This window comes from Camelus bactrianus, chromosome 5, assembly GCF_048773025.1.
Source record: "Camelus bactrianus isolate YW-2024 breed Bactrian camel chromosome 5, ASM4877302v1, whole genome shotgun sequence".
NCBI lineage: Eukaryota > Metazoa > Chordata > Mammalia > Artiodactyla > Camelidae > Camelus > Camelus bactrianus.
Genome location: NC_133543.1, coordinates 16498596 through 16525826, shown reverse-complemented (window position 1 = coordinate 16525826; position 27231 = coordinate 16498596). Strand labels below are relative to the sequence as shown.

At 51.9% G+C, this 27231-nt stretch overlaps 1 protein-coding gene across 24 annotated transcripts in view; it reads left to right on the top strand.

The window, feature by feature from the left end:
* CLASP1 (cytoplasmic linker associated protein 1) overlaps positions 1-27015 on the top strand; it is a 192166-nt gene extending 165151 nt beyond the window's left edge. For all 24 annotated transcript variants that reach the window (XM_074363475.1, XM_074363474.1, XM_074363495.1 and 21 more), the window contains 7 exons: positions 1372-1522; positions 6170-6404; positions 7879-8069; positions 9646-9774; positions 16955-17161; positions 18212-18328; positions 24333-27015. In XM_074363475.1, coding sequence (XP_074219576.1) covers positions 1372-1522; positions 6170-6404; positions 7879-8069; positions 9646-9774; positions 16955-17161; positions 18212-18328; positions 24333-24419 — 1117 coding nt within the window. In that variant the 3' untranslated portion in view covers positions 24420-27015. The remainder of the gene's footprint in view (positions 1-1371; positions 1523-6169; positions 6405-7878; positions 8070-9645; positions 9775-16954; positions 17162-18211; positions 18329-24332) is intronic.
* Positions 27016-27231: the final 216 nt, after the last annotated feature.

Here is a 27231-nt window from a genome sequence, read left to right as displayed (position 1 = left end):
CAGGGACACACAGGCGGGCTCCGTTGCCCTTGGGAAGGAAGGGTCCCACCAGTGAGTGCCTGGTTTCAACAGGAAGATGGCTTTTCTTTAGCCCTCCATCATAATGTCGAATGCTTACCTACCTACAGCCAGAAATTCTTGGCAGTGTCCCCCAAAGTCTCCAGTGTGGCCCAGGACTCTGCTTTTACATTACAGCAGCTCACCTGATCTTTTCATGAAACCAGTGACGTCTCAGCTCAGTCACGGTTTTTAAGTTGCCCTTGGTTGGCTGCGTCTTCATGTTCCGGTTTCTTCACACCACAGTACCCACCCCGTGCTTTTCCTTCTGTTTTTAAGTTCTTGGTGAGGGACAGTGGTGGTTTTTGTTCGTGGGATCTCCTGTCTGCTTCCATGGACTTTTCAGACATCTCAAGGTCACTTGCTCATAAACTGCATCACACCTAGAGGCTATTTAGGATTTTTGCTTTACCTCATGTTTTGCTGTGCTAAGTGTCTAAAAGAACAGCAGTTGACGTCACTTTTCTGTAAGGGACAAACTGTTCCTTGCTTTTTGAAGTGCTTTTAGATTCTCATTTGGAAATGCGACTCATCTGCCCAAGATCTGCTTTTTTGGTGGTGGGGGGGCGGATTAGGTTTATTTACTATTGTTTTTTCATGGAGGTACTAGGGATTGGACCCAGGACCTCGTGTGTGCAAAGTCTGTTTTTGTTGTAAATGCCCAAACAAACTGGCAGAGTTTGATGGCCCAGGGGCTTTCAGGAGCCTGTCGGTGGGGAGGGCCTGACTTTGCGGCATCTCTTGCCACAGGGCTCTGCCCTGCAGGGACACCACCCAGTCCCTTGAGGTCACGTGCTTTGCTCCTTTGAAATTTGTTTGTAACACTAGCCTTCTTTTTAAGTGCCTGTTCCGGGGGGAGGGTATGCCCAAGTAGTAGAGTGCATGCTTAGCATGCACAGGGGCCTGGGTCCAATCCCCAGTACCTCCACTGAAAAACCAAATAAATAACCTAATTACATCCCCTCTGTGGAAAAAAAAAAAAAAACAAAGGTGCCCATTCCTCCTCTAATTTATTTGTACATTTGAGACCAGTAACAACAAGACTCCTTTTTTCCATCTTCAAGATACGAAAGTCATTTTTCCACTGTCGTTGCCTCGTGCGTTGTCACTGGTGGTCACTGAGTCGTGCCTTCTTCTGTCACTACTGTTTCCCGCCAGCTCTTCCTGTGTCCAGGGCTGGTGGCTTAACAAAAGGTGTCTCCTTTTCATTCCACGTCACCTACAGAAACTGTCTTTATATTCATACATCTGTAAACTATTAGAAGTAATTTCTACCCACACCTCAATTTAAGACAAAGTACCTTTGCCCTTTAGCATGCTGGACTATGACACGGAGAACCTGAACTCTGAGGAAATCTACAGTTCTTTGCGTGGAGTGACAGAAGCCATTGAAAAGTTCAGTTTTCGAAGCCAGGAGGATTTGAACGAGCCAATTAAAAGGGATGGCAAAAAAGACTGTGATATCGTAAGTACCCCCAGGCTGACAGAGGTCTCTCTCAATCAAGGATAATAACCACCCCGGCTGAGAGAACTGTGTGTCAATTAAGTGATAGTTCTAAACACTGGCCACTGCAATTACTGAACTTCAAATTTATTTTTATCTTGTAGTTAGAACAGTATTATTTTCAGACGCCCAAGGCAATTTTACGAAATTTCAGTAACCCCCAGCTATCTTGGTGAAGAATGTTAAATGCCCTTTCTCTCAGTTTGCTTTCACTTACCCTGGACATTTTTTGTTCTGTGCTGAGATAAAAGTAGTAAGTCTACACCAGACCCCGGCCTGGTTCGCGGGAAGTTGGGGTGCAGCAGGGGTGGTCAGGGCCGGTCCTGGTGCCCAGGAAGCATCTGCGCAGAGATGATTTCACCCTCTGAGCTGAAGTGTGGGGGTTGGGGGTGGTGGAGGGTGGGCTGGAGCCAAGAGGGGCCTGTGGGAAGGCAGAGGGATAGGATGGCACAGGGTAACTGAAGTGCGGAGTTGAGTGCCCTGTTGGCAACTCCGCCAGGTGCCACCAACGTCCTGACCTCACCCTGGGGCTACTGGAGAGTCTTTGAAGGACTTTTCACCAGGGACATGACATGGCCACACCCACTCTGAGTGGGAGACCAGTCCTCGAGAAAGTTGGGCTGAGTGGGGCACGGGCAGAAACAGGAGAGAACCTGAGTAGGTGCAGGTGCAGCTCGGTGAGACAGCATCTCCTTCAGAGAGGAGCCCTCGGGCGAGACGAGCTCGGGGCCCAATGCGTGTGACTTGCAGGACCTGTGACACTGAGCAGACATGTCCAGTCGACCTGTGGGTAGAGCAGTCTGAGGTGCGGCAGGTGATTTGGGCTGTGGACGGGGGTGAGAGACTGTGTCTAGGTCTCTGATTGGGGTGGTGACTGAGGAAAAGTGGGGGAGACCAGCCCAGAGGAGGTGAGGACGGGTCCTAAGGAGCATCAGCCCTGAGGGAGACAGAGCAGGAGAAGGTAGAAGAGGGACCGCAGGTGGTGGGAGGAAGGTGGGGCCGCAGGCTCAGGGGAACTTTCAGGAAGGACGTGCCAGCAGCAGGGGTCTGTGCAGGAATGTCAAGTCAGATGGGGGTGGGGTGTGTCTTTTTTTTTAACCTGTCCGCATCAAATGTACTATTTTAATCCAAAATACATGGAACACACATTCGCTTACTTGCGTTTTGATGCAGATCCAAGACCTTTTCTTTGAGGTTGGGCCCGTTTGGACTCCGTGTTCTTTCTCTTAAATAGACTTTACACCCAGTTTCAGTCTGCAGTTTCCAGGCTCAGTCTTTCCCGGGGTCCGTTGCAGTTTGTGGGCAGAGTTCAGAGCAGAGCTGAGTGGAAATGAGGTTCTGGTGCATTGAGGAGTGACTTGAGTATGGACTGGAGAGACTTGTGGGGGTCACTCGGGCTTTGACACGGGGGAGACCTGACCTATTTGCAGGCTGAGGGGCCAGTTGAGAGGAAAGGGTTGACTCCGCAGTAGACGGTGGGCTATTGGGGACACAGGCCCCTCGGGACGTGGGAGGGTGAGTTGTGGGCCCTGGTGGAGCGGATGGGCCGTAGCTAGCAGGGAGTGGGGGGGTTCCTGCTGACCACTCCCACTTGCCCTGGGGCCTGAGGCCTGGGCGTTGGCTGTGGTGAGGACAGCGGAGGTTTCCAAAGTGCCTGTGAGGAATTTTGAGGGAGGTGTGCAGACCTGATTAGGGAATCAGAATCCTGCCAGGAACAGTCGAGGCCCCAGGAGAAGCTGGATGACTGAGCTGTTACTTTCCTGATTATAAAACTCAATATATCGCCAGCATGTGAGATTTAGAAAATGCGAAAAGAAAAAAATCACCGTCTTTGGAGGTAACACCACTAACGTTTCCGTGTGTGTTTTCCTGTTCCTTTCGGTGTATCTTCCACATCCATAGAGTAGGGGTGTGTGTGGAGTGTTTCAAAGTAGAAGTCATGCTGTGTTCCTGCTTAGTGTAGGACGGGCGCCCTCCCTGTCGGCGTCCCTACGGACGACAGCTCCTCCTCTGTGACAGACCATCCTCACGTCCTCGCGCCCTACTTTTGTTTCCAGTTTTTCACAGTTAAAATGCCGTGCGGGAAGGTGAAAGGGAGGAAGTAGGGAGCGCTGTAGGGACGGGGCCGCCGGGCTGGTGCGAGTTAGGTACCGTGTGTCAGAGGCTGTTCCCGCCAGAGGATGTGGCACCGGGTAGGGAAGTGACATTGAAGAGTGACGTCTCCGCCACTGATGACCAGGTGTTACTAAGAAGCTAGGGTAGATCTAAAACTGCGCTGAACATACAAGAGTCGGGCCCAGTGTCCCCCTTTCCGGGGAGGTCCTGACCAGCAGACCCAGTTGGGGCGACGGACACATTGGCGGGAGAGGGTCTGGGGAGCAGGGTGGGCAGCGTTATGCGTGTGAGGCCCCTCTTCCCTCTGGATCGTTCCCCTGATCCAGTGGAAGGCACAGCACTCAGCGGCAGGTGGAGGGACCTCAGGACCCGGGAGAGACGATGGCCTGGGACATGCTTAGCAAGGCTGCATCTGATGGAGGAGATTCCACATTCCATGTCCTTTGTCTGTTGGTCTAACTTTGGGCAGCCTCTGCTGAGTAATGGACTCGGCAAAGGGGAGAAAGTGGATATTTCCACAAAGTAGTTTATTTCAGCGTTACTTACAGTCGCAGGAAACAAAAACGTTAGGGAAGACGGCAGAAGGGGAGTAGTTGAGTAACTGTTATAGGACACAAGAAATAGTCTGTGGTTAAGCATTATAGTGACAAAAACCGTCCTTAACGTGGGACTTGCTTACGCTGTGAGGAGAGCAAACTGCATGATCCTCGGTCCTCGGACTCCCACTCTGTAAAGTCTGCCGTACACAGAGACCAGGTGGTGCACAAGGTTAAGAAGGCAAGTTTGTTGTTGTTACAGGTGATGAGTATGAGGATAGTTAAGCTTTATTTTTTAAATGTCTGAAGTTTTTAAAACTCTTTCTCCTTTTACAAATAATTTCTTCATTATAGTAATAACGTATTTTACTTGTAGAAGAGAGTTACAAAGAAAAAATTAAAATCATCCATGAGACATCTTACACCAAAAGTCCCTATGAAGTCTTACTTTGTTCATATCTATATGTGTGTTATATTCGTTTTTATCTTAGCAACTATGTTAGTAACAGTCTTGGTGGGGGTGGGTGGCGGGGGGGCAGGTGTCGAAACCAGATGCATCCCAGCAGTCCCTGCAGGTGTGTGTCCGGGGACCAGACCGGTGTGTGTGGACCAGGGATCGAGCAGCCTCGATCACGGTAGCCAAAGGTGGAAGCAACGCAAGTCTCCATCAGTAAATAAGTGCATGAACACAGTGTGGCTACACATGCGGTTGAATTCTGTTCAGCCACAGAAAGGGGTGTGATTCTGACACGTGTTACAACATAAGCAGACTTTGACACTGTGATGAATGGAATAAACCAAACGCAGAAAGACAGAAGTGTGTGGTTCCAGTGTACAAAGCCCCAGGACTCATCACAGTCAGAGACAGTAGAGTGGAGGTGATCAGGGCTGGGAGGGGGGCTATTATTTAGTGGGGTCAGAGTTTTGGTTGTGGAATATGAGGGAGTTTTACCCAGAATATAACCTAGTGGTGATGGTTACACAACATTGTGAGTGTATTTAATGTCACTGAATTGTGCACTTAAAAATTAAACGATTAAGTGACATATATATATATATATATATATATATATATATATATATATATATATATATATATATATATTTACTATAAATGTAAAAACAAATGCCTAAGCACAAAATGAGAGGGATTTTGTGAATGGCACAAGTGAAAACTACGCCATGGTCCTCCCAGTTGGGTCTGGCCACCTGGAAGTGCCCCCACTGCTCTGCGGTCACGTCCTATTGTGCTGTTTCCAGCCACACCTGCTCTGTCACCTGCATGGGGGCCAGAGTGCGCCGGGGGAGCAGGCCCCGAAAGTGAAGGTCAGAAGCGTGACCGCAGGGCTGGAGGTCCTCAGCTGTAAATTGTTGAAGACAAGATTCAGAATACATTAGGAAAAAATACTCAGAAAATATTAAAGACCTGTTCTTTGGCTTGGAGTGAAGTCAGAACTACCCAAGGGAGGAGGGCCTGCTGGGGCCCCGAGCCCCCACTGTGGCGATGAGGACACACTGGGGGGCCACTTTAGACCTGGTGGTAGCAGTCGGGGAGAGTGTATCCGTTGGTGTTCTGTTGGCAGGGCCTCAGGGAAGACCCTCCTGTCGGTGACAGAAGCGGGGTTCCTAAGGCCCTGGGGATATGGGGTGAACAGCCTTCCACCTCCACCCTGCAGAGTCTCCCATTACTAACCTGTCAAAAAACGTGGGGGGTACAGTTAATCATCAGGTAGGAATACCAGGCAGCATGTGTAAGCTGGTGAATGGACAGGTGTCACACCTGTCCTGTTCCCTTGACTGCAGTTTATGATAAATCACTCACAGACTGAGGCACTGGGGGCTGTCCTGGGGGCAGGGGCCGACTGCAGGGGTAGTGTCTGGGTGCCGCACACGCGGGTGGACATGTGCAGGGAAGGTCACTGACCGTCCCCGGGACTGACCACGTGCTGTGCTCCAGGTGGGCCGCGACGGCGGGGCCAGTGAGGGCCGGGGCAGCAGCGACGTGGTGGAGGGAGGCCGGACGGCCCTGGACAACAAGACCTCCCTCCTCAACACCCAGCCCCCACGCGCCTTCCCGGGGCCGCGGGCACGGGACTACAGCCCGTACCCCTATGCTGAGCCCGCAGGCGCCTACGACAAGAGCGCGCTCAAGGAGGCTGTGTTCGACGACGACATGGAACAGCTGCGCGGAGGTCAGTCTGGCGGTGGGGTGTCTGGTGGCGGCGGGCTGTGGCCACATGGGAGGGTTCTGGCAGAGGGTCTGGCCGCATGGGAGGGGTCTGTGGGCTGTGGGGGTTCTGGTGGTGGCGGGTCTGACGTTGCTGGGGTGGCGCTGTATCTCGGACCTGAGTTTTCCTGTTTTCACTTCTCTGTAAGGTCCACATATTTTGGTTCATTTCCACTCAATAGTTACTCTTTAGAAATCACATACATATGTATGTATAGTTTCCAAGCCTGTCATTTCGTGTTGCATTTCAATTCTGAGTGAAGAGTTAGGTTAGAACCTCGAACCACAGCTGTAAACAGGTAGCACTCACTGAATGTCTGCCGTGTGGCATGAAGCGTGTGGCTCACCAGGGACGCAGCAGGCGGCCTGAGAGCCCAAGGCCTGTCAGGAACAGCCCGTGGCGATCGCAGCAGTGGGGGGGGCCAGGCTTAGTGGGTCAGGATAAAGGAGTCGCGCTGTCTCTGTGGGTCGGGCAGGGTGGATGGACCCTGAAAGGGAGGAGGAGGCTTGCAGCCGTCCAGGAGCAGAGTCACTGCAGGGTTGGAGAGCACGGTCCCTGGCTGTGGACTGCCGTCTGCACCCAGGCCTGTTTCACAGACGAGAGGGAGGCTGTGCCTGTCACGCTTTCTAGGAGTGGGCTGTTCCTTCCACTGCTCATGGAATCACTGCATCGTTTAACTTAACTTGTTTGTTGGACAGACTAGAGATTAGGGCACTGGCTGTACTGTATTTACCAGCTGTACACAAAAAGGCTGAGAGAGAGAGGTAGGGTGTCGAGGGAAACAAGAGGACCCTAACACACGTACGGCCTCCAATCTTAGAAGCTAAAAAAAATAAGCAGATATAAATTTGGGGCTCCTGATGATTTCTCTTTGTATTTTCATCCTTTCTGTTTAAAGTTACCATTCAGAGTTGGATTCTCTTAAAAAGAACACAGAAAGAGAAAGAATGTGTCTCTCTGCCATGTGAACTTCAGTCAGGTCCCTGCAAGCAGCTGTGCCCTGAACAGACAGTCTGGGGGTAGCCTGAACCCCTGATTGGTGTGTGTTTGGGCTCCAGGCCTTCAAGGAGGGACTGGGCATTAATGGATCGGATGCAGTGGTGCAGGGCCTTGAGGAAGATGAGTGCACCCTGTGGATTTGATGGAGTGAGAGGCTGTTCCCAGTGGGGCCTGACTGAGGGTGCATGTAGGGATGTGCAGGGCACAGAGCTGGGAAGAGGAGGCAGCGGTCCCTGTGCGAAGTAGGAGGGAAAGCAGGGGGTCAGGTGGGCTGAGACACTGACGCCTATGCTGGGCTGGTGTCGTCACGCCCCGCGGGATCTGGGAGGCGCCCTGCCGAGGGTGAGTGCGGGGCCAGCGCCCCAGGGCAGGGCTGGGGCCCAGGGAGCAGGCTGAGCATCTCCTTCCACAGTAACCTGTGTCTTGTGTGTCTGACAAGTGCCCATCGACCACTCGGACCTGGTGGCCGACCTGCTGAAAGAGCTGTCCAACCACAACGAGCGCGTGGAGGAGCGCAAGGGCGCCCTGCTGGAGCTGCTCAAGGTCACGCGGGAGGACAGCCTGGGCGTCTGGGAGGAGCACTTCAAGACCATCCTGCTCCTGCTGCTGGAGACGCTCGGAGACAAAGACGTGAGGGCCCAGGCTGCCACCTCTAAGTCCGCTTCCTGCTGGGTGTGGCTTCCGCTTTCCTTTCTGGGTTGTGCTTCCTCTTTACATCCCAACACTTCCAGACTTTCTGAGCACCACGTAGCAAGGTCACTTCCTTGTCAGAGACAGGCCTCTACCTGGTGAGCCGCAGGTTTTCCGGGAACTGGGCTCCTGGTCATTGAGGGAGACTTGTTCCTGCATCAGGTCACTGTAACAAATTTCCCTCCCACTTTGTTAGCACAGAATGGGGTTTTTATGACGGGCTTTTTTCCTCACGAGTTTTACTTGTGTGTCATGTACAGTTGAGAAATAGAGGTTTGTTTTCTTGAAGGCCCCACTGTTCCATGCAGGTCCGACTTGGTTCCACTGCACATGTTAACAGCTCAGTAACCTTGACTGGTCAGGTGAAAGGGGCCAGACGCGTAGATTATTACTGTTGTCTGTTACTGCCCATTATTATTTGTGAAACAAAAAAACCTTCTCCACACTGACATTCGGATGTGACGCACTGGGCATTTGCATCCGCCCGGTCTGCACTGTACACACGCACCTAAGGTGACTCTTGCAGGAGTGAGTGCTCTGCTGAAGCCTGCCTTCTCCCACCTGAGCCACTGGGCCCTCATGTGGCAGCAGGAATAGGTGTTGGGATTCCCTCAGTCATCTCTCTGCTCTGGGCTTCCGTAGGCAAAGAGAAACAAAGCTACGTGTGGAGAGCAGCTTGAGGGGCAGGGCCAGGCAGGTTTCTAGGAGGTTGACATGCCCGTGGTGAAGGTCCTGCCCAGGGTCACAGTGCTGTGGCAGCTTGGGTGGCAGATGGGCAAACATCATGGTGACTCTGATCACTTTCTGGCTTGGGATTAATGGTTTGGTGTAGGGTGGGCAGAGGTGGAGGGGCAGTGACAGAAGACCTGCATTAACTCTTAAAACAAAGTACACGTTGGCTGCTGCAGCACGTCTGCTGTCGGGCTTGTTGGGGGACAAGTGGTGTCAGGTGGAGGGCAGGTAGATGGCGTGTTCGTGTGAATCGTACAGGGGAGTGACAGGGAATCAGGATGTACTTTTTGGCTCTATTTGGCGTAAACCCCGTCTCTTTTACCGAGATCAGGACTGTGTTTGGAATGGCTCTCCTCCAGATGCATGACTCGGTCCTCAGACAGCTTGAGGCCTGTGCAGATTCCCTCCCCGTGACTCCTCGCGTGGGAGGTCAGGGGTCACTACAGACCTACAGCTGCCCTGAGAGAGTCCACGTCTCCCGGGCCACATGGGTGAAGCACGCAGATGCCTTTTACCTGTCCTTCCGTGGGTTTACCGGAGGGTCCCTTGCACAGCTGAGCCTCTTGAACTTTGGTGTGGCGGCCTCGTTGCTCTCCTTTGACTCATTCGGGAAGCCTGTATGGGGTCGCTCTGAGGTGTGGGGTCTGGGATGGTCACCACAGGCCTGCACTCACAGGGCTGGCTGTCTGGAGAGCCTGTGTCCAGTGGCGTTGGATCCATGTCACAGTGTCTGCGAGGTGCCCGACTGCTGTGTTTGCTGACATCTTTTTTTCCTGTGCTCCAGCATTCCATCCGGGCACTGGCACTGAGAGTTTTACGGGAAATTCTGAGGAACCAGCCTGCAAGGTTTAAAAATTATGCCGAGCTGACGATCATGAAGACCTTGGAAGCCCACAAAGACTCCCACAAAGAGGTGAGCCAGGCCTGGGGCCCCGGCGCGCTGGGCAGATGGTCTGTGGGCAGCAGGGAAAGGGAGTCCCTTTTTCCTGCAAGTCCACGGGGCATGGCAGGGTGAAGCCCCCTTTGCTGTCGCAGCTATCCTACATCAGGTTCTCACTGTGCTTCCCACTGGCAGCTGAGTTGGCCAGGAGGTAGAGGCGGGCAAGTCTTAGAACAGCGCTTTCCTGCTCCAGAACCTCGCCAAGTTATGGCAGCTTCTGAGCCTCAGTTCCCTTGTGTGTCAGATAGGTGGGCGTTAGCACACGGCTTCACGTGCACGTCTGGTGCGGCCCACGGCTTGACAACATAGATGCTACACCAGCTGATGATCTCCCCCACTGGCTCCAGACGTGCCATGGCCCCCGGCCCCTGGGCGCCTGTCAGGGCAGCACGGATGCCATTCTGTGCCCCAGCACACGTGTAGATGTGGGGCAGCCCAGGGACCCTCGCCCACTTGCCTGCCAGTCCTGCGAGCATCTGGAGCTCCAGAGACGGGGGGAAGAGGGGTGACCCTCGTTAAGATGAGCTCAGTGGCGCCCTTCTGGTGGACGGCACCGTGGGACGTGGCCCCAGGTGAGATGGAGCCACCGGCTCAGTTCAGGCTCGTGGCTCCCATGTGACCCTAGGAGCTCACTGCAATGAAAGAAGCTGTGATGAGAGCCATGTCCACAGGAGCATCAGGCTCTTAAATCCTGGTGGTCTCTCCATCAGTTGTGGAGCTGCTGCCTGGACACCCACCCCAACTGACCATAGGCTCAGCAGGGGAGGCTGTCTCGCTCTGCGGAGGCACCTCCACCCGGCAGTCCTGGCACCGCACAGGGACACGAGTGACAGGTGTGCTGTCAACAGTAACTTGCTCTTCCAAAATCCAGCTGACTTGTGCACTGGTGACGACAGTCACTCGTGTCTGAACAAGACACTTTCCACTTAGAGTCAGCGTAGTCATTCCCGGGCGAGGGAAGAGGGTCCAGGAGGCGCCATCGTTTGTCAGGTGACACACCAGGTGGGAACCAGGTTGCACGTCTCTTTTGAGAGGCTGCTGGCCTGTGCTGACTCTTTTTTTGGTTTGTTTTTTAACCATGGTAGCTTCTTCTTAATGAGAATACATGATTAAAAAAAAAAACGCAGTAAAGTTGACATTCTTTCACAGATACTTGATGGCGGTGGTTTTCACAGGGGAGGGCCCAGAATCTGGCTTTAAGGTGGAACTAAGCCGTCCAGGGTGTGGCAGCTGTGAGCATCCCCTTGGAAGATGTGTCCTTAAGTGGGTGTCCTGTTCTTGAACTTAAGAACTTTGACAGTGGACCCCAAGAAGTATAAGTTAACCACAGTTAAATAATTCATTTAATCTGTTTTCTTGAGACATTTTGCTTTTTTCCCTGCAAAATGAGAAACTTAGGAGAGAATGTTGTTTGGTGTGAAGCCCTTTGAATTGCGTAAGGGACAAAAGCAGAAAGTACCTGCTGCTACTTAAAGCGTGTTTAGCCGCACTCAGTTGCCATGGAATTCTTGTAACCCAAGGGTCTGCACGCTGCTGTCACTGATGACCTGATAAAGCAGGTGGAGAAAACACGTGTTCTGACAGGAGAGCGTTTCTGGCAGGCCCCCTGCTTTGCATACTTTCAGGCTCACCTTGACTGGTGCCCTTGTGGTTTTCCTTATGAAACCCTATCTGTCGCTTTGCCAGAAGCTCCTGAGTTGGGCGCCTGTATATTTAGGTTTTTGTTTCTCTTTTCCTTTAAAATTTTTCTTCATTGGCTTTCTCTTATTTTACCGATCTGTCTCCATTCTTTGATTTTGTTTTTAAGGCTGAAAAGCTTGATGCACACAAAGTTGTGTGCTGGCCATTGTTGGCAGGCTAGCATCACACACAGTCTTTCTCTAGCCCTGTGTTTTCTCGTCAGGTACATCCGACGTTCATCCAGACATCACTCACGTCTGTTGGGGAGGATCCAAAGTGGTCACTAGTCAGACAGAGGCAGACTATGGGAGAAGCAGTCAGACAGAAAAACAAAGCGTGTTCCTCCCGGGCAGTCACTCCTGGAACAGCCTTCTCATCAGACCGAGTGGTTTTGTGTTCAGAGGCAAGCAGGCTTCAGCGGGAGGTGAAGATGGCCGACAGGTAGACACAGCTGCGGGAAGAGGCCTCCCCTGCCCACTGCAGTGGCCACGCCATCCTGCTCTCTGCGGTTCCGACTGCGGGACTTCTTGAAATGCCTTTTCTGTGAAGTTTGTCACAAAAGCCCTTAGGGAAGGCAGGACGGCTTATCTCGTCACCTGTAGGCCAGGCAGTTTCTCAGGGTCTTTTATTTAAGAGGAGCCATGCCTGCAGAACACTTTGCTCACACTGTGGGAACAGCCCAGACCCCAGGCCTGCCTCAGGCATCATCCATCCTACGCTAACACGGCGATCTGTAGTAAGCAGGGTACCAATTTAGAGTTTTATTTTAAAAGTTGATGTTAGACTAGACGTGTCTTAGTATTCTCTCTTTGAATAAGTAAGTTTCTTTCATTATCCGACTGTCTGTCTTTATCCTTCTAGTAAATAAAGTTACTGTTGAGTGTCAGCAGCTCAGTCATGAGGTTGCTGCGGGTTACAGCAGTGTGGCCATTAGCAAGCGTCTTAAAGGGCTAAGGCCTTGGTAGTGGCCCTCTAAAGTCTTAGTGCCATTTTCTGTTCTTCAGAGAAATTCCATTAATTTTAACTATTCTTATTTTAGAACTAGCAGTCTGTTAGGGCTGGTACAGTCTCTCCTTCATTGATAGGATTTAATAGGAGAGTTGACGCTACGAATGAGATTCTGTGCTCAGTGCAGGGGTGACTCTGGAGACAGAAAAGCTGGTTTTCTGTCCAGCACCTGCCCCTCTGCAGCAGAACTGTCAGCGTGGTTGCCTCTCTGTGGCCCGCGTAAGCGTGGCCTGGTGAGAGTCACACACAGTGACGTAGTACATGCTTGTAAAACACACAGCCATTTCAGAGGCACTCGTTTCTTGGCAAACAATTAATATACTAATTGTTAATCATTTTATACACATTTAATGTAAGAAAGGCTGTTGCTTCCAGTCACTGTACCCAAATGTTGAAGTACTTGGTAAATGTTCTGTTTAAACTTGAGAGAAGCACCAGCTCTTTTTATCTGAACATCTTTTGTGGTTGAGACTTTCTGATCATTAGGCTCAGCTTTTGCTGAACTTGGCCACGTTAGTGAATATTCTATTACGTTTGCCTTTTGAAGGGAAAGATGCAGCAGTGTTTGTGCCGCTGTCCAGGGTCACCGGGCACCTCCTACTCCCAGGAGTCTTGGTGTTTCGGGCACCAGGACCTGGCCACGGTGGTTGGGCTTCTTTGCAGAGGTTTGGCTCTTAGGTAAAAATGAAACAGCCGTCCTTATGTCTCCAGGGGTTTTGTTTTGAAATCTGTTCTAGTTAATTTTATTTTTTTTACAACTTCAGGGAATTAAAAGAGCAAAGCCAGGCTAAATTTATTTTAAAAAGAGAACTCTTCGGGGACTGGTTTTCTGGCTTCTGCCCCACCTGCCGCGCTGCGTGTCTTCTGCGGGCCTGGCAGCCCCGGGACAGTGGTTGTGTCGGAGAAAGCACTTCTGCGAGCGGGCCTTCTGCCCCCGACAGCGGTTAGAATCGCTGTCGACACGTCACAGCCGGACCCCTCACGTCAGAACAGCCCCCAGAAACCTCTCGGGGCAGCGGGCGTGTCGGTTGGTTCTGGAGAACAAGGGCTATGTGAACCTGGAAAAATCACTCCACTCCTCTGGACCTTGGTTCTCCTGTCTGTTAGCCCAGGGAGTGGACTCGACACTTATCTGTGTGTCTCCAGCCCCAGGATAATGCGAGTGGTTATTGAATAACAAACCAAAACCTTCATAGATTCTAAGGCTCCAGTTTTCCGTGGACCCAATCTGGGGATTGGCCAGAGGCCCTATTTCCTTTGTAAGTTTTGCTTTTTTTAACAAAAAGACAAAACCAGAAACCTATGCAGTCATTTAAAAGTTCAGAGGTGCTTGGCCGCAGTCTGACTCCGGTGGCACAAACTCTGTTGAGTGTTTTTCTAACTAGAAGCAGGGGGGGGGTAGGGGGCACGGCTTTAGACTTCAAGGTAACCGTGGTTCAGTCAAGGTCAAAGCAACAGGATCAACGTGTGGCCAAGAGAGCAGGGCACTGGGCATTCGGAGGGGCTGGAGCAGTCGAGGTGGCCGGAGGTGGGCAGCAGCCGAGGCAGCCAGCCAGCTGGGTGGCACGGACTCAGAGGATGCCTGGGTTGGCTCTGCTGAACCGACTGCCCCAGTCAGAGGTCCCTCTCACACCTCAGGATTGTTCAGGGGGTGGTCCCCCTCCCTGGGCAGCCACCTCCTAGCACCAGATGTGACTCCGGTGGCATCAGAGAGGGCCTCTTATGGAAAGAGAGGCCGCTCACGTGCAGGAAGCAGTCACAGGGCCACCGCATCACATCAGAACCTTTGAGTTTGCAGTTTGCTGAAGTAACACTACTGGGAACCACAGCAGCTTCATTAAGAGGATACTGACACGCATCCTGCTCCTGCCCATTCACTGGCGGTGTGGTTGTGGGCCAGATGCCCGGGGGTCTGAAGTCCTCTTACAGGAGTGAGGCTGGGGGAGGGCCTGCCTGCGGGACTGACGCTGTTGGAAACTGAAGGTGCTTTTTAACCCTCTTCCACTCAGAAAGTAGATCAATTCTAATGGAATTGTAGTCAAGGTTTTTGAATTTTACGTAAAGTGGATATAACTACATTTCTCTAAATGTATCTTTAAAAGGCTTTGGACCACATGCTTAGCATGCATGAGGCCCTGGGTTTAATCCTCAGTACCTCCAGTAATATAAATAGATAAATAAACCTAATTACCTATCCCCCTCCCCCAAAGAAAATAAAAAAATTTTTATAGTCTATTTAAACTTGGATAAGTTAACTTTAAAACTCCAGTAAGGCTGCAGCTGTGTCTTTGGGCTGCTGCGTTGGCTGGATCATGTGTGTCTACACTGGGGGCCGTCACTGTCACCCGAGGCTGGAGACCTCAGGGTTTGCAGAGGTGGATTTTGGAGACGCAGAGGAGGGGCCAACTGTGTGCCATCCACCTGCCCAGCTGAGGCTTACGTTGTCTCCCACACGGGTCCTGAAGGGCTGGCCCGGTGTCTGCAGCGTTCTCTGGGACGGGGGACCCCTTGACATTCTTCCCTGTTGGCCCTAATTCTACCTCTTGGGGTAGGACAGAGTGAGTCTCCCAGCCAAGACCGTCCCACGTTTGGGGCAGTGGTGCGGCCGCGGGTCTGCCCGTCCAGGCAGGGTGCGGTGGCTGTGCTGTTAGCACTCATGTCCTTCAGCTCTGCCTTGTGAACCTGTATGTGTGCGTTTTTCAGACAAAGCACTCATCGAGTACAGGTAGAAGATGAGGTTTGTGATCCAAAATAAAGTAAAACTTCTTAATTCGGGTCCCCCTCATTTTACTGACGAGGGAAACTGAGGCCTAGACACAGAGGATATTTCCCCCAAGTCCTGCTCACTCGGTGGTGACAGAGCCAGGTCTGAAACTTGAGTCCACAGACTCTGAACCTGAAGCTTCTCTACACCCCACCCCACCCCAGGACCGGGGCCTGGGCTCAGGTCTGCCTCATGCCCACCCACCTTCCACCTTGGGGTTTAGAGCAGGGCCACTCCTCCACCGGAGACGTGGTCCCCGTGTGAGTCCCGTATCCGCCCTGTGTGTCTTCCTATAGGTGGAGTGGCCTTTCCCGTGGCTCCTGAGTGACTGGGGGGCTACAGCAGGCGAGTGAACCCCTGGGCCCAGGGTTCCTGACCTTGTGCTCGTCTGCTGCGTCTGTGACAGAGCCAAGTCAGGGTCTGTGAACTTAAAGCGTGGAGTCCCGGTCGTGACAGGTTCTCTGCTCTCAGGGAAACTCTATCTTTAAGCAAACATTCATCAATGTCCTGAGTAATGTTCTCATTTTTCAGAGCGTTAGATAAGGAAATCGTGCTTTTCCGAGCTGACATGTTATTTCGCAGACTTTGAAAAGGAAGAATTCCTGTGTTTCTTAACCAGACTGTAGCAAAATTAACAGAAGGGGAAGGGTTTTGGTCACTTCATGGTGAGTGAGTGTGACCCGGAGCCCACGCTCCCTCCTGAACGTGTCTGGCGTGTGGCCAGCATGCCTCCCAGGCAGTGTCCTCCCCGTCTCCTCGCCACGTTTACTTTGCCCTGCGTTTGCTTACGTTTGTAATCTTTGCTTCTTATGTTACAAGAAACCCGGGGAAAACCTGCAGTTCCCTCTGAGTCGGGCAGCTGGCCAGAAGCTGGGAGCTTGGCCCACAGGGGGGAGTCGAGGCCTCCCTGATGGCTCGCCAGACACGGTGCCTGTCTCGGGGGACATGCTTAGACCCTAGGAGGAGAGGGGCCTCAGACGTGCCACCGCAAAGTGCAGTATTTGCAGAAAAACTCCTTACATTAAATATGTCTGATTGAATGCTTCGTGCAGGCGACACCCAGAATCCCTGGAGTTTTGTAAGGGGACCTTTTCAGCTTAGAGCTGACCTGTCTGCCGGCAGCTCACCGTGATCTGGCTGATAACAGGGCCTAGAGAGATGGAGGAGGGAGGGAACCTTGCAAGAGGGTCTCACTGTGTGGGTGGGTAGTGGCCACTCGTCTGGGTGGGTAGTGGCCTCTGCATCCCTTGTGCAGCTGGGAGGTTCCTGGTTTGCTCCTGTCGAGACCAAAGTGGTGCTGCTGGGACTTCCCGGTCCATCTCCCAGGCCCGTCTGTCCACCTAGTGGTGTTTTAAGTTCCTCTGCATCAGTGTTGTCCAGCTTGGGTATATCTATGAAATCGTCAAGTATTTTCTGACCCTTTCATTTTTACCCCAAGTTTGAAACTTCCTCATTTGGTCAGCATCACTGGGCTTTCTGACCAGTGTGTTGTGACACCTGGACGGTGACTTCCTACGTAGAAAGGTGTTAGTGTCCCCACGGTCTGACTATGGGGCAGCCCCACCCATCCCCCACTCTGCTTTCACTGCGGCTGTCTCAGGGTGGGAGGCTGCGGCTGCTGCTCGCTCTAAGCGGAGTCCCTGCACTGGGCCTGGGGTCGGCAGCAGTGCACAGGGCTCACCCAGCGGGGCTGTGTTTCAGGTGGTGAGGGCTGCAGAGGAGGCCGCGTCCACACTGGCCAGCTCCATCCACCCGGAGCAGTGCATCAAAGTGCTCTGCCCCATCATCCAGACGGCCGACTACCCCATCAACCTGGCCGCCATCAAGATGCAGACCAAAGTCGTTGAGCGGATCGCCAAGGAGTCCCTGCTGCAGCTCCTCGTGGACATCATCCCAGGCCTGCTGCAGGTGGGTGCCCCATGTAGGGTGGAGCCCAAGGGGAGCTGCCTCCACCAGGCATACAGGGACATCTTCCCGGCAGCCAGGACCTGTGGCTCGCAGAAGGAGCTTCCTGTTTACTGTAAACGCATTTGATCGTCCATTTTTGTTCGTTCAGTGAGCCCTCTTGCATGTCTGGGAGCCCAGCCCTGGGCACAGCGGCCGTGGACAGACTCAAATTGCTCATATGTCCACCAGATATTTACACACTGAAGCCCTTGTAAGCCTGAGGCATCGAGTTAAATAGACTCTGGAAGATAAAAGGTGTTTTCTACTATTCCTCAGGGAGTTTTCAGCCTGCTGTGGACCCAGCATGGCCAGACAGACAACACGGGACACTCCATTTGCTGAGTCAGCATTGGGGAGGTGCAGGGGGAGTCTCAGAGAGAGAGGTCTCAGGAAGAGGGGGAAGTCAGCTTTACATTGAATAAATGCTGCTGTTTGCTGAGCACTTGGCTCAACACACAACTGAGAACTGGAGGTCCCAGGCAGAGGGAAGGGTGCAAAGGCTGGAAAGCCCTGAGGGCCGTGGGGAGGGAGCCGGGAGGCCTGTTGGGGTGTGGTGGGGTAACGGGGGACAGGGGCCCAGCTGAGGAGGATGTGACCACGGCCGTGGGCTGGCCATGGACTGGACATGCCCCAGAGGCCTTCGCACAGCAGGGAGGTTACCCACAGGAGTGGGCAATGCCTCTCTGCTTGCTTTAAAGGGGTTTTCACATGTGCGGACTGCTTTGCTGCTGGGAGAAGTGTGAGAGAAGCCGGTGGTTTTTCCTGTTAATTTTCCTTCTCTCTTCTGCGTCTCACCTCATGCTGTGGCTGAGGCTGCCACGCCCTGGTGGTGGCCCGGCCTCCTGCTGCTGCCCCTGGGCGTGTTGAGTGTGGCCTCGGGACCCGGAGGAGCACAGGTGTGGCCCCGTCGCTGCCACCCACGCATCCATCCAAGTGGAGCCAGAAGGGGGTTGGTGGGACTGTTGGTGGTCGCAGGCTGTGGGCGAGTCCTCCTGTCCCCTCTGCCTACAGGGCTACGACAACACGGAGAGCAGCGTACGCAAGGCCAGCGTGTTCTGCTTGGTGGCAATTTATTCCGTGATCGGAGAAGAGTTGAAACCTCACCTGGCGCAGCTGACGGGGAGCAAGGTATGTGCAGTGGGCGGGTCACAGCCCCCACCTCGTCCGCGCCCGGGTCCTCCTGGGCCTCTTCTCAGGTGAGACGACCGACAGTCCAGGGAGTCACTGGGGCGCTGTGCGGCCATCCTTGTTAGCAGTGACAGTGAGGACGTTCACTCATCACCCGCGAGGGTCACACGGCGGGCCCTCCACCTGCCCTGCCGGTCTGGGCACTGTGCTCTCTGCCAGCTCCTGTGCTAGCGTCCCTGTGGGAGGGGGACAGTTAGCCTGCGAGTGACCTGCCCAGGGCACCTCGGGTCTCACTCCAGAGCCCGGCTTCTTGTTCCTGGGCTGCTTGTGTTCTTTCAAGGGTGCTCTGGAGTCAGGCAGAGCATGACTATTGGCTCCTTGAAGATGAGTGTGGCCAGAGTGCTTATGGGTTTAAAGTAACCTCAGACCTGAGAGCGGGCCAAGCACAAGCAGGTGGAGACCCCTGAGCTCTGGCAGGAGAGGCAGGGCCTCGGCCACACCCAGGCGCCTGCTGGAAGGGCACATCCCAAAGTGGAAGTGCCCAGCTCCCTCCTTAGCAGAGGAGTCAGTTGGCGCTGCAGCGTCCTCACGGAGAGCTGTTCCTGTTACCGAGTCCAAATTCGTTCTGCTCACTGCACAACAGGCCATTTAATTGGGAGATGAGGTGTTGGGGCAAGGAATAGCGACTTTATTTGGAAAGCTGGCAGACTGAGAGGACAGCAGGCTAATGTCTTGGAGAACCATCCTGCTCCAATCAGGATACAGGCTCCTTTTATACAAAAAAACAGGGAAGGTGGTGTGGTTTGTTGTTGCAAACTTCTTGCTGTAGGAATTCTTTGTTCCTGCAGCCGTCCATGTAGGTCAGGCCATGGTGTCCCTGTAAACCTCCAACAAAACAAAGGTTATTCTCTATTTTGCAACTACATAAGTGCAGAAGTGCTAACATCCTTAAAGGTCAGAGCCCGGAGAGTAGGCTCTTCTGTATATTTCAGGCTAAAGGCAACATTGTTTCACAGAAAGTGCAGAGCTAGCCTAGACAACAGGGCACAGTGGTTAAAACTAAAAGAACAGATCCAATATGGAGTCAGATTTGTTCCTCTATTACATTCCTTTAACACGGTTGGTGAGCATCCCAGCTCAGGAGCTCTGGGCAGCCTGGCTGTGCTGCTCTGCAGTGCGGGGCCTGTGGCTGCTCTGCTGTGTGAGCCAGGCCATCCTGTCCCATGTGCTGTGGGAGGTTGGCAGCACCCCAACTGCTGCCTGCAGGCCCAGGAGCCACCGCCATGGTGTCTCCACATGTGGCCACATGTCCCCTGGTGGGACCACTGGTGAGCAGCTGGGGGCGGTAGTGAGTGAGGGTGTGCATGAGTGACTGGGGCTGTGTCCCTGGAGCCCATTCTCTCCTCTCCTCCTGCCCGGCCCTCACCCGGCCCTTCCCTGACTGTGCGCACAGGTGCTGTGCTGGGCCAGGAAGACCCCTCTCCTGCCTACATCAGGACTTGTAGGCAATTCCTGGTGGCAGCAGGGACCTCCCAGACAGTATTTACAGAGGGACAATTCATCCAAAAGTGATAGCGGTCAGAGCCTGGTTCTTCTGGCCCTTTTTACTCTCCTGAGTGAGGGAGTTGTGCTGTGATCTCACGTGACCCCTCCTTAGGGGCTGAGCAGGTGCGGGGGTCATCTCACCCCTGCTCTACAGCCGGAGCCCCACGTCCTCCTACCCCTGCACGACTTCAGTCCGCTCAGAGGGCTCAGGGAGGCTGGCCTGACACCTCTCTGCTTTGGGACCCCAGTTCTTCCAGCCATTGCAGTTTGTAGATATAATAACTCGGCTGTTTTAATATGAATCTTGTAGACTGAAATGCACGTCTCCTAAAACCAGCAGCCCCCTCACCCCAGCCCCCAAAGTGGGTAATTGATAGAAGTTCCCAAATGGTACCAGGCTCTGGAGAGAGACGCCTGACACAGGGTTACCACAGGACCTCTGGGGTGCACGTGACGGGTGTCTCACTGCCAGGGCCGCAGTACCAGCTTTGGGATCAGGATTCTGGTCTGTATGAGCTTGAACAAGCTTTCTTTTCTATTCTTTCTCTCTTTTGTAAAATACGTGGAACAAAATTTTCTGTCTTTTCTACCATTTTTGTGTAGTGTTCACTGGCACTGAATACAGTCATCTTGTACAGCCATCACCACCATCCATCTCCAGAGCTCTTTCCATCTTGGAAAACTGAAATCCATTAACTAATAGTTCCCCAGTCCCCCTCCGCCAGCCTTGGACTTCGTGTGTGTGTGTGTGTGACCACTGCACAGTGTCTGTCCGTCTGTGATGGCTTATTTTGCCCAGCGTAGAGTTCTCTAAGGTTCATCTGTGCTGTAGCAGGTGCCAGAATTTCCTTTCTGTTTGAGCCTGAATAATCTCTCTGAATGTACATACAGCATTCCACATGTCCACTTCTCAGTAACAGACATGTGAGCTGTTTCCCCTTTTTTGGCTTTTTGGCTGTTAGAAACAATGCTGCTGTGAACATGGGGGCACAGACATCTCCTTGAGACCCTACTTTTAATTCTTATGGGTATGTGTCCAGGAGTGGAATTGCTGGATTATATGATAACCACCGAACTGTCCTCCAGAGTGGCTGCACCATTTTCCATTCCCACCAACAGCACACAAGGACCCTCCCCAACACCTGTTGTTCTCTCTCCTTTTGATGGTAGCCTTGCTTATGGCTGCTGTGAGGTGACCTCTAACTGTAGTTTTTGTTTCCCTGATGGTTGGTGACATTCAGATTCTTTCCATGGGCTTGCAGACCAGTTGTGTATCTTCTTCAGAGAAATGGCTCTTCGGGTCCTTTGCCCATTTTTTAATTTTGCTGTTTGTTTTGTGTTATTGAGTTGTAGAAGTTCTCTGTATATTCTGGATATTAATTTCTTGTCCTTTGATGCACAAAAATTTTTAAATTTCATAAAATCCAAGCTCTTTGTTTTTTTGCCTGTGCTTTTGGTGTCATATTAAAAAATCATTGTCAAATCCAATATTGTGAAGCTTCTAACAGTTTTATAGTTTCAGCTTTTAATGCAGGTCTCTGATCCGTTTTGAGTTGATTCTTGTGTGTGGTGTTAGGTAAGGGTCCAACGTCACTCGTCTGTTGTATGGATATTCAGTTTTCCCAGCACTATTTATATGTGAAAAGACTTTTTGCAAAGAACCTCATTGGGATTTTGATAGGGATTTTGTTGAATCTATATCCAGCTTTGGGTAGTATTGACATCACAGGAATATTGTCTTCCAGTCCATAAACATGGGATGTCTTTGAAGTCAGGACAGTATTGACCTCATAGCATGAATTCAGATATGTTCCTTCCTCTTCAGTTTTCTGGGAAAAAATGGAGAAGGATCATATTCATTCTCTAAATGTTCGGTAGAATTCACCAGTGAAGCCATCTGGTCCAGGGCTTTTCTTTGTCAGGAGACTCTTGATTACTGACTCAATTTCTTTACTAGTTATAGGTCTGTTCAGATTTTCTCTTTCTTTGTGATTCAGGCTTAGTGTTTGTGTTTCTAGGAATTTGTCCATTTTGTCTGGGGCATCTGAATTGTTGGTGTACATTTACTCATGGTGTTCTCTTATAATCTTTTTGACTTCTGTACAGTCAGCCGTAATGTTTCTGAGTTTAGTAAATTGACTCATCCACATTTGTTTCTGATTTTAGTCATTTGACTTGTCTCTCTTTTGATAACTTGTCTAAAGATTCGTCAGTTGTTTGTTTTTTTTTTTAACAGAACCAACTTTGGGTTTTGTTAACATTTCTCTGTTTTTTGTTCCACTTATCTCTGTTCTTTATTTTTGTCATTTTATCTTTATTATTTTCTTCCTCCTGCTAGCTTGGGGTTTAATTTATTCTTTTTTTGTTTTGTTTTGTTTTTTTTAGTTCCTTAAGATAAGATAAGTTACATTATTGATCTAGGTCATTCTTTTTTAATATGTGTTCATAGCTATGAATTTTCCTCTTTGTACTGCTTTTGCTGCATCCCATAAGTTTTGGTATGTTGTATATTCACTTATCCCAAGATATTTTCTAATTTCCTTTGTGATTTCCTCTTTAACCCATTGGTTGTTTTAAAATGTGTGGTTCGGTTTTTACAAATTTGTGAATTTTTTAGTTTTCTTTCTCTTACTGATTTCTTACTTCATCTGGTTGTGGTCAGAGAAGATACTTTGTGTGGTGTCTTTTTAAATTTATTGAGACTTAATGTGTGGCTGACATATAGTCTATCTTGGGAAGGTCTCATGTGCACTTGAGAAGAATGTGTATTTTTAGATAGAGTGTTCTGTATCTGTCTGTTAGGTCTAGTTGATTTGTTGTGTTGTTCAAGTTCTCTCAAGTAGAATATTGAAGTCTCCCAACTATTATTATAGAACTCTTTCTTCCTTCAATGTTGTCAATGTTTGCTTCGTATGTTTTGATGGCATGTTATTAGATGTGTAATTGTAAATGTTATCATTTCTGGCTGTATTGACCTTTCATTCATCTGTAATGTCCGTCTTTGTTTCTGGGAACCTTTTTTGATTTAAACTCTCATTTGTCTGATCCTAGTGTAGCTGCCCTGTGCTCTTGGTTACTGTCTCTGTGGAATATTCTTTCCCATTCTTTTACTTTCCACCTGTTTGTGTCTTTGGGTCTAATGTGAGGCTCCTGTAGACAGCATATAGTTGCATCATGTTTTCATTTCTTTAAATATATATTTCCAGTCTCTGTCTTTTGGTTGGAGAAGTTAACGCATTCACGTATAATCACTGATGAGGAGCGACTTCTGTCATGTTGGTGTTTGTTTCCTTTCTATATGCCTTGTAGCCTTCTCTTCCCTCATTTGCTACATTACTGTTTCCTTTTGTGTATGTCTGCTTTCTGTACTGAAACATTGTAATTTCTTTCTCACTCCCTTTTGTGTGTGTTCTGTGGCTGTTTTCTTCCTGGAGCAGTAGCACTCTGGTCTGAATTCATACCGGCTCATTGAGCAGGCGCTCTGGGCCCTGGCCTTTTCACTTGTGAAATAGCAGAACTGTGCTGCTGCCTCACAGGCACGTGGCGAGGCTCAAATACGATCCTCGGTGTAGAGCTTGTAAACTGCGACGTGCACACGCATCGTCCACACACATCGCGCACACCGTCACCTTCTCTTCCCTGTGCTTGCACTTGTGCTCTTGACCCAACTGGCTGCACACATGAGGGGTTCTGAGGTGCAAATAACTATTAACAATGTTTAGCAACTCATTTTTACCCAGCTTTAACCCCTGACATCTTGGGTGCTGAGCATGCGCTCTACCACTTGAGCTATATACCCTCCCCCCTTATTTTTTTTCTTTAAAAACTCTTTGACTCAACAAATATGTGTTGGGAACCTGCCTTCTTCACACTATGCTGAGGCCTGTGGGAAAAGCAGAGACTTATCCTGCCCCAAAGTGGCATAAAACCCAGCTAGGGAACAGGACTGGCCGGCCCCTGGGGACATGTGTGCGGCAGCCGAGAGTGACCTGCCAACCACGTGTGCAGACACAGTGTGGGGTTCTAGAGCAGGAGGCAGGGAGCACCTCGGAGGAGGAAGTGGGGTGACCTGGGCCGGCCTGGCAAGGCAGGGGTGCACGGACAGGGACAGCGTGAACAGCTTGGGCGGCAGGAGGGGAGGTGCTGGGAGGACACACTTCCTGAGCAGGGCTGTGGGAGGGAGCGGGCACGTGGGGCAGCTCCGTGCAGGCGGCAGGGGCGTCCATGGGCAGGAGTGCGTGGGGCCACGGATGGTGGAGCCCTGGGCTGCCATCTCCCCACCGTGCAGGGGTCTGCTCACTGTGGCCCCGGCTCCAGGCAGGGGCCGTGAGCAGCGACAGCCGGTGAGTGTTGGGTGGGGAGCCCTCAGCCTCTGGCTGCTGTTCCTCCGTGGCCTGGCGTCTTCCCTGCTGCCTGCCTTCCGCCCCCGCTTTGCTCACCGCGTGTCTTCTCTCCGCAGATGAAGCTGCTCAACCTGTACATCAAGAGGGCGCAGACCACGAACAGCAACAGCAGCTCCTCCTCCGACGTCTCCACGCACAGCTAGGGCCCGCAGCCGGTGTGGCGCCTCCCGATGCCCCAACCCGCCCGGCCGGGCACGAGGCCCGCGGATGCTCATTACAATCAGTATTTTGACCCCTTCCAGCCGTTGCGTCGAGTTGCTGGTGCGCTTATAAAGGAAGCCAGGCCTGTGTTGCGTCTTCGCACAGAACAAAGGACGAGGACAGACGAGCCCCTGGCCCCGTGTGCGGCCTGCTGAGGTCACAGCCCGTGAGGCTGCGGGCTTGGAAACTGTGCAGCCCGCTCTTGGTAGAAAGTAGCGTTTTCTCTTCTGTTAACTACAGACGTGAGGGTGTGTGTCTGTGTTTCTCCTGCATCGGGGCCCGTGTGGGGCGGAGCCCACCTCACAGCTGACACCGTGAAAGGGTTTTGTGTGTTTTAGGCTGTGTTTTGAGACCTACTGAGAAGTGAATCACGTCTTGGCAAGAAATGGGTAAAAGCCTGACAATGGCCTTGAGCGAGTGTATGGGTTTTGCTTCAGTGTTTGACCTGGAGGCTGACGGCCGCAACTCTGGGTTAGGAGGGCACCTCCCTCTCCAGCTCCTCCCAGGACAGGCTCCCAGCCCCCCGAACACCTGCGCTGCCGCCGTCCCCACTCCCGACTTCCACCTGGAGGAAGTTTAGTGTAAATCCAAACACAAAGCCAAGGTCAGTTGTAGCATCACTTCATTTCACGATGATACAGGAGCAGTTGTCTGTTTCCCTGCGAGGGTTTGGGGGAGCACTGTTCTTACAGCGCTTGTCTAGAGACCCTGGCATGTGTTGGCTCAGGTGTAGGGCTGTCTGTTCCTCTCCCCATCGTGGCCTGAGCCGCTCTGTTCTAATGTGTTCTTGGTTCATCTGGTAAATGGTGGCTCTGCCATCTGCACTTTGATGTCTCTGTTCAGTTTGGGATTGAGATCAAAGAAGAGCCTAGAGAGACCAGAATCACAATAACTTTTTTTAATTTTAGGGAGTGAAGCACTTCCTTGATCATCTGTTGAAATAGTGTTTAAGGAAAATAATTATGAGTGGCAAAAAAACAGAAAAACAGGAGTTGAAACACAATTTTAGTCTTTCCTTTTCTTCAATGAGAAAATTACCGCTTTAAAATTTTTGTTGAGGGTTTCATTGCTCCATAAAAGATTTAGAGTCCAATTAACTAAATTTTGGGTAAAATTCTTAAAGCCAGGTGGAAATTCTTAGTGCAGTCACGGCGTCTTCGCCCGCTACTGTTCCACTTTGGACCCTGGAAGCTCACGCAGCTCAGCCTCCTTGCTGTGCCGGTGCCGGGTGCTGAGGTGTCTGCGCTCCCAGGGCGGACGGAGCTGCCAGGATGTGGCTACTCACCACCCAGCCCCAGTGCTGGCCACTGTCAAAGACACCGTAGCAGAACGTAGCTTGTTTTCACTCGGAATGTATTTTAGGTCTCAGCTTGGAGTAGGCGCAGAAGTGGAGGTGGAGGATGAGTGAAGCCAGAGTGCCTTCCTGCACCCGTGTGCGTGCATGGGGGCGGGGGTCTCGCACTTGTGGGAGGTACCCCACTGCTGCTGCTGAGGGAATTTAGGGGTGCATTTGAGGTGGTTAGACATTGTTAACTTCTTTTGGGCTCAGAACATAGCAGGACCAGGCCTTATTTCCACTGACAGACACCATGCGTGGACGTGTCTCAGGGGGACTTCTCTGTCACCCTCTTCGAGCGAGCAGAGCGCCTGTTGCTCACCCCTGTTGTGGAGCTGTGGGTCCTTCCTGCCCAGTGCGCTTAGAAGAACTTTATCCTTTGCCTCCCTGACGCTGGGTCGCCACAGCCCACCCAGCGCTGGGGAAGAACCTTGAACTTGGCCGGACATCCCCCTGGTGTGCTCACCAGGGGCTAGTCTGCCCATCCGTGCCCGCCACCGCCCCCCCAAGAGCTGCCTCCCTCACTCCGGGCCCAGGAGGGCCGCATGCCGCCTCCCTGCAGGCCTCCTGCTTGGATGAAGCCGCAGAAGCGACGAGCAAAGCACCCAGAGCTGCCTGCCTGCCGCGTTTGCCCGGCTGTCCGGGGCCGATCACTCACCGGGGCCAGGTCGTCCGGCCCTTCTGCCCGTCAAGCTGCTGTCGCCTCTTTCAGGCCAAGGGGGAGGCTGGCAGCCTCCCGAGGACACGTGTGCTGCGCCTGGCCGGCCTTGGCCGCCCCACCGCTGTTTGTCTCAGAACCTCTCTCTCCCGGCGCCTTTCTTTACCCAGCATCACACACACAGTAGAGAGCCGTGGTAAGAACTCGGCAGGGCCCCACCAGGACTGCGCTCACGCTGACGTTCGGGGACAAAAAGGGTGGTCTGGAAGGGGTCAGCCCCCAAAATGGCTTTGTCCGCGCTGTGTTCACACGCATGGTCCCCACGCCCCAGGTTGGGTTTTGTTTCCTGGTTTTGTTTTTTGGGGCTTTCTCATGTCACATCCATATCTGTATTTATATTTTATTTGTTTCACTCTCAAGTATCATGGCAAATGTACAGTTTTTTTTTGTTAATAATGTGCTAGGATTTGCTAAAAAAGAAAACAATACAGAAAACCTTTTGAGTTTGCCCTAGAATAAATGAAACTCATTTTGGTTTCCCGCATTGGCGCAGCCTTATGTCGCCGTGCCTGGAGGTGGCTTACGCCGAGCTCTGAACAGGCCAGGAGTCTGAGGAGTCGGGGGCTGTGTCGGGGAACCGAGAGCTCGGCAGGTTGGACAGGGAGGAATGCAGGGTGGCGGGGTGCCTGCCCTGAGTGCCCAGGGGCCCATCTCTCCTGGAGCCACAGGACCGGGGTCTCCTTGGATTCTGAGACAAGCC